This window comes from Triticum dicoccoides, chromosome 2A (assembly GCF_002162155.2).
Source record: "Triticum dicoccoides isolate Atlit2015 ecotype Zavitan chromosome 2A, WEW_v2.0, whole genome shotgun sequence".
NCBI classification, from domain to species: Eukaryota; Viridiplantae; Streptophyta; class Magnoliopsida; order Poales; family Poaceae; genus Triticum; species Triticum dicoccoides.
In genome coordinates this window covers 706,388,080-706,395,258 of record NC_041382.1, presented here as the reverse complement: position 1 = coordinate 706,395,258, position 7,179 = coordinate 706,388,080, and the positions used below count along the sequence as shown (strand labels likewise).

The window sequence follows — 7,179 nt, the reverse complement described above, 5'->3', positions numbered from 1 at the left end:
GGATGAGCACTGGCATCATAATGAACTTCCGCTTCATGCACAACCTAGGAGGAAGGTTATACAAACATAGAGTCACATGCCAGGTGCTATGGTTGCTACTATGCTCCCCAAAAGGATTAATGCCATCTGCGCTTAGACCAAACCATACGCTCCTTGCGTCATCTGCAAACTCCTTCTTGTACTTTCTCTCGATTTTCTCCACTGTGACCCGTCAGCGGGTACTCTCAACTTTCCGTCTTTCTTACGGTCTTCTCTGTGCCATCGCATCGCCTTGGCATGCTCTTTGTTTTGGAACAAACGTTTCAACCGTGGTATTATAGGAGCATACCACATCACCTTGGCAGGAATCTTCTTCCTGGGGCGCTCGCCCTCGACATCACCAGGATCATCGCGCCTGATCTTATAGCGCAATGCACCGCATACAGGGCAAACGTTCAAATCCTCATACTCACCGCGGTAGAGGATGCAGTCATTAGGGCATGCATGTATCTTCTGCACCTCTAACCCTAGAGGGCAGACAACCTTCTTTGCTTCGTACGTACTCTCGGGCAATTCGCTGTCCTTTGGAAGAATATTCTTTATCATTACCAGCAACTTTCCAAATCCCTTGTTAGATACACCATTCTCTGCCTTCCATTGCAGCAATTCCAGTGTGGTGCCCAACTTTTTCTTATCAGCTTCGCAATTCGGGTACAACAATTTCTTGTGATCCTCTAGCATGCGCTGCAACTTCTTCTTCTCCAAATCACTTGCGCAGTTTCTCTTTGCATCGGCAATGGCCCGACCTAGATCATCAGCGGGCTCATCTGATGCCTCTTCTTCAGCTTCTTCCCGCATTGCCGGCTCAACTTCTTCCCCCATTGTTGTATCATCATATTCAGGAAACCCATCATGGCCAGGATTGATGTCGTCGTCCTATTCTTCTTCATTGTCTTCCATCATAACCCCTCTTTCTCCGTGCTTGGTCCAAACATTATAGCGGGGCATGAAACCGGACTTAAACAGGTGGACGTGAATGGTTCTTAACTTAGACTAATTGTTATCATTCTTACAGCCAACACATGGACAAGGCATAAAACCATCCGCCCGCTTGTTTGCCTCAACCGCAAGCAGAAAAGTTTCCACGCCATTAATGAACTTGGGAGAGCATCGGTCATCATACATCCATTGTCGTCTCATCTTCATTACACAACACAGAAAAGACCAAATTAATACAAGTTCATACATAAAGTTCATACAACACTTAAATGCAACAAACAAATAACTCTCTAGCTAAAGAATTTAAATGCAACAACAAATGCGATAAAGATCGCAACTAAGGTAACAATTGATCCAATAGTATAATGATACCAAGCCTCACTATGAATGGCATATTTTCTAATCTTTCTAATCTTCAAGCGCATTTTCTCCATCTTAATCTTGTGATCATCGACGACATCGGCAACATGCAACTCCAATTCCATCTTCTCCCCCTCAATTCTTTTCAATTTTTCCTTCAAATCCTCGTTTTCTCTTTCAACTATATTTAACCTCTCGACAATAGGGTCGGTTGGAATTTCCGGTTCAACTACCTCCTACATACAAATATCTATGTCAACTTGATGGGCATAATTTGTCATAAACATGAAATGCAACAAATAGTTTTAAAAGAGAATATACCGCATCCGAATCATAACCCGGACGGGGGCCGATGGGGACGGATATCAAAACCATGGCACTATGTATAACAAACAACGTATGGGTAAGATAATTATACGAGTAACTATATATCCAAATCTCACAAACATCATTTTTTTTATATAAAACATTCATGAACAAGAGGCTCACCACAAGGTGGTGCCAGCGACGGGATGTTGCGGGCGATCGACGGTGGTTACGATGGAGATTTAGAAGGCACTAAGTAAACCACACCTACATATGCAAACTAAGTGTTACTTTTGACCTCAAATTGCATATAAATCAAATACTTGCACACATATATAATTCCTCCCAAATTACTAAACTCACAAATCAATCACTATATAAAGCATTGCAAGAGCTAATCTAGCAATGAGAGATGAAAGGACAAAGTTGCTAGCCTTTGTGATCATTTGAATGGATGGGGGCCTTCAAATCTTGACAAAGTTTGGGCAAAATGTGTGATGAGCTTGAGAGGAAGAGGGAAAGAACAGAGAGGAGAGGGGAAAGGGGAAGAACAAAGCGAGTTCGGATGGACGAAGGGTTTATGTAGGACGACCTTTAATACCGGTTCGTGATACGAACCGGTACTAAAGGTGCTGGAGGGGTCCCAGACTGACAACATCCTGCCACCACTCACTTTAGTACCGGTTTGTGGCACGAACCGGTGCTAAAGGTTCGCCACGAACCGGTACTAATGAGAGCGGCCAACTAGCCGTTGGAACCGGCAGTAATGCACACATTAGTGCCGGCTCAAAATCAAACCGGCACTAATGTGCTTCACATTTGACCCATTTTCTACTAGTGGCAAAAAAGTTATACATAGCCGATGGTATGCTTAGACGAGAAAAGAAAAGAACAATGATGCTCTGCATCGAGCAACTGTTGACCCAATGGTTGGAATGGTGCTGACGGAACTACATGTGTGATGTGTGTCTCAGGCTCTAGGTTCAGGGACGATTTGTGCGTCATACAACGTTGCTGGCGCGTATAATTAAGCCTAGGTCCAGGGACGTTTTGTTGTAATGGGTATCTTACCTCCCGCCTTAAATGGTAAATGTGGTTAAAGAGGTAAGCTCCCTCCTTGAACTTTACGTTGTTAGGTAGAAGTGAGTTCTCGGACCGGGGTGGGTAGGTTCGCAACAATTTCTGCCTGCCATTGCACCACAAGAGAGTTCTCATCATTAGAGGTTGTATACTATGGTTAGTTGTACTGTAGGTTCTCCACATGAGAGTCCCACCTTAAATGGTAAGTTGTACTGTAGTTTTTGCTCTTCTTCTTTTCTCCTCATTAGAGGTTCTATATACTATATACCATTCCATGTATATTAAATAAAGTTGTAAGACTGCGGGGTTGTTGCCCTACAACTCATAGTAAAAGAAATGCTGACACAATGAAGATGATGTAAGTGTACACAATGCAAACTGAAATCATGCAAACTCCAAGCAGACAATCCGACCACCAAGAGTCGTCTTTGGAGAAAATATCATATGTCAACACGTCCACAATCACAAATGAACTGTCGAGAGAACGGACCACCAAAATCTCTAATTGGGAAAGCTTAGGCGACCTCATGCCTATGTGACAACTATACGCCAGTAGTAAATCTCGACATGGCAACCTAAGTGTGCCATGTTGGATGTTCATTGTTTTTTAAGCATGGAAAACTTTGCTCAAGTGTGCAGTGTCTAACCCTAAACTTTGCCTTCCTTCTCCAGTGAGTCGATATTCCAGCGAAACCAATATATGGTTAAGTTAATAGGCGATGACAAGCTTCGTCATTTCCTTTGACTCACTCTGCCTCAAAGTGCACTAATTCAACTGCGAGTAGATCACAGTTAGACTTCACCGGTTCAGATCTATTTATTTAGGAACCTCGTTAGAGGGCGATCATTTTTGTAATTTCCATTGGAGGAAAACAGTTGGTCTAGTTTATGAGAAAAATATCAGGAAAAATCAAACCTTATAACTTAGTAAATTTTGGTTAATTTTAGTAAACTTGAGCTAAAATCACCCACACATCCACACTGTTGGGCGGGGAAGAGAGGGTACCGACAATAAAGGTCGGAGGGAGAAGCAAGAGCCGATGTGAAGCGGTTCTAGGCCTTGTCAACCCATCAAGAAAGACAAATCATTGTAAAAATGTTCGACATGTAGCCTAGGAATGACAAGATCATTCTCATTCTTAAAATTGATATTGTGATGAATTATTGCACCCAAATTGGGTAAGCTTGACATATATTTCAAAAGAAAAGAAAAATATCACAATGGTATAAATTTTTGGGAAATATCCTCGAGATATAGTAAAACTGTAAGGTTCACCGTGTGGGAAGCTCAAGGTAAAGGCTCCAAACTGGCCAATTCACTTGCACATAATTACTCCCTCCGTTCATAAATATAAGAACCTAAGATGTTTTGAATTTTTTCTATATAAACTACATATATAGACCGAAATGAGTAAACAAACACATTAAAGCGTGTCTATATACATCCGATTCAAACAAAATTAGAACATCTTATATTTGTGAAAAATGGAGTATAAAATCTCAAAAGATTCTGATTTAGCAAAATATCATAAAATCATATGGATAAAATGTCGCCTCAAATCGTATTGGCATATCACTAGAAACATTAGAGATGCTATAAATCCGAAAAGCATAACAAAATTTAGGGGCAAGATAGTTTGTAGGTTGGTTGCCATGATGTATTTACAGTGACACTGCTGTTGCATGTGGATGTGGTACCCAAAACCGAACAGGATCCAATCATTAAAGGGAAACTGAACAAGAGAGGGCGCAGAAGGGCGACCCAAATAGTAGAAGTTAAAACAAAATGTTAATCATGTTTGATGGCTCTCATCACATCCATTGCGATTAGATTTCTGTTTTGGACCGAGAACAATTACACTTTCATCCCATTTGGGCAGCCTAATTAGCTTGCCATGGACACATGCTTCGTGCCGCCTGATGCTGCTGCCCTGCCTTGCCTCCTGTAGGCCGCGCCAAGCTGCCTCCACCGGACGAGGCTAGAGCACCGGCCGGAGAGACGGAGACGACGATGATTCTTTAGAATACAGATCTTGTCGATCCAAACAAAACATTCAGCGGCCAGCCGGTTAGCTTGCGACCGACACCTTCCTGGACTGCCGCTGCACACGGTGGGACTCCGTCTCCGCCGAGAACCGCTGCTGCCTCCGCGCGGCCTGCTTGGCGCAGACGGCGTCGAGGTGCATCTGCTCGTGGCGGCACTCCTCGCTGCAGTAGGGCGTGTCCCCTCTGTACATGAAGACGTCGCGGTCGCGCGCCAGCTGCTTGGCGCAGAGCGCGCACGCGTCCATCGCCGGCATGCCGGCCTCGCCGAGCAGCTCGGCGTCGAAGAAGAAGGAGAAGGCCACTGATGCCGCCATGGTATGTGTGAGTAGGTGACTTTCGAGCAAAATGCGGAGCAAAGCAGAGCTGAGCTTGGTGGTGCGAGGAGGGAGGAAGAGGAGAGCGAGCGAGTTGGGTGAAGAAAGAAGGGGAAGGCTCGGGTATATATGGTGCGTGGAGACGGACACGGCAACGGCGTCGGAGTACTGTGGTCCGGTGCGCCCACGGGTCGGGCAATGCTGCGATCGGCTCCACTGAGAGGAAAACGACGGCAATCGTGGGATGTCCGGGCGAGGTCGACCAGGTCCCGAAGGACATATCTGTCTGGAACGTCCCTGTTGTTGTAAGTTGAAATATTTTCAAGTTCAAAGAAAGAGTTGTGATATTTTGTGACGACTAGAAATGTAGCCCTAGTTGAAAACTCTTGAAAATACAATTAGCAACTATACTAGACTGGTCGCATATCATTGGAGTAGAATTCGTCGTGCCTCCTCTAGTCGTAGACTTGGGCATGAATTATTCTGATTGTACATACATCAGTATAAGTTTAGGCTGCTTCGGTTTTTTTTTTAAGAGTGAATTCCACATTTTACCCCATATTTATACATTTGTGACACTAATTACCCCTTCGAGTGAAAATTCGTCTAGAATACCCCTTTTGAAATCTTTGGACCCTTGTTTTTTGATGCGTGTCCATCAGGTAAGGTGTGAGGTGACGCCCTGTATCCAAAAACATGTGGACGGCCATAAGGAGTGGAACAGATAGACAAGAGAAGCTTGGACAAGATCGCCAATGATGCCCTCCGATCCTTACAGTTTTTTTTACAAATCAATGACGCAACATGCCGATCCTATCGACCATAAACAGACAAAATGTAAAACTGGAGTAAAACCGTGTTAAATGTCTCCAAAATCTGACATTTCGATAAAAGTTCCGCTAAATAGGGTAATATGTGTCACAAATGTACAACTACAAGGTAAAAAATGGAATTCACTCTTTTTTTAAACACAGTACAGACGCCAGCGCTCAGACACGCTTATACACTCACCCTTATGAACGCACATACGCACACCCTACCTCTATGAGCACCGTATCATCTTGAAATTTATGAAGTCACTGTAGGCACCTCGGCGTCGACGGGAACGTCTCCTCCCACTGAATACGAATCGCCAAAATTCTGAAATGATTCAGAAATAAATACGAGCACCACGACTTGAACCCTGATGGGCTAGGATACCACACTCCATCTAACCATTCGTTCGATGCTTCGCTTAAACTAGTGCTAAGGTTTAGTGTCGATAATTAGCTCGCCATGCTTTTTGCCAACATAGGACCGATAGGACACAGGTGCCCACATGGTTAGCCCACGCCAATAACACAAATGTCTGTACGTGATATTTTTATCGGACACATGATGAAGAAAAGAAAATACAGAACAGAAATTAAAAATCTGGAGGTCCCCTCCTTCAAGTTAAGTGCCATAACCATACGGGAGGGCAATCTTGAGCTGTGGTGCATCCATACGACCGTGCATGCTCGCCACGGCAGCAACTCTTGAACAGTGGACTCGCGCGCACGCTAGCGGCAGCTGCAAGCAATTTGTGCGGCCATTTGCAGTCTTTAAACTTCAGGCTCAAGGATGCTGCTTGAGGAAAATGCGAGATTATTGAGCGGACAGGTTGCCAGCCAGGTTTGTTTATGGCATGTACAATGGTTGATAAGATAGTCTTATCTTAAATTTTGCATATAATTTAAAAATGACAAAGAAAAATGTCTATAATAAGTCATCTCTTAGTCTTATCTTTAATAACTAGCAATTTTTAAAAATATGATGAGACATATTATGCTAAGAGATCATCTCTTGTCTTATCTTAAATAAGAGAAGACAAACCTTCTTTTATGAGTTCTTTTCTTCACCTTATAATTTATCCTATGTGGTACTCCTAAGATAGTATCATTGTACATGCCATTAGCTAGCTCGGGGATCATGCATGTTTCGTATCATGGGGTGGCCGTTGAGCGTTGAAAGAATCAACTCAAGATTCCATTGGCACCCTCAGTCCACCGGTCTTTCTTGCCAGCGAGGCAGGTAGGTCTCGTCCTGGGAAGCAGCTTTTCTCGAGATCTGCACG

General features: G+C 43.7%; 1 protein-coding gene across 1 annotated transcript; it reads right to left on the bottom strand.

Moving 5' to 3' along the window:
* Positions 1-4,452: 4,452 nt before the first annotated feature.
* On the bottom strand, positions 4,453-5,172 carry LOC119351975 (FCS-Like Zinc finger 2-like). The gene has a single exon (XM_037618735.1). The coding sequence runs from the start codon at positions 5,082-5,084 to the stop codon at positions 4,794-4,796; it is 291 nt and encodes a 96-aa protein (XP_037474632.1). The 5' UTR covers positions 5,085-5,172; the 3' UTR covers positions 4,453-4,793.
* Between the last annotated feature and the right edge of the window lie 2,007 nt (positions 5,173-7,179).

Bases quoted from the DNA above. Each gene is read 5' to 3' on its own strand.
- LOC119351975 (XM_037618735.1), bottom strand. From the start codon at position 5,084: ATGGCGGCATCAGTGGCCTTCTCCTTCTTCTTCGACGCCGAGCTGCTC.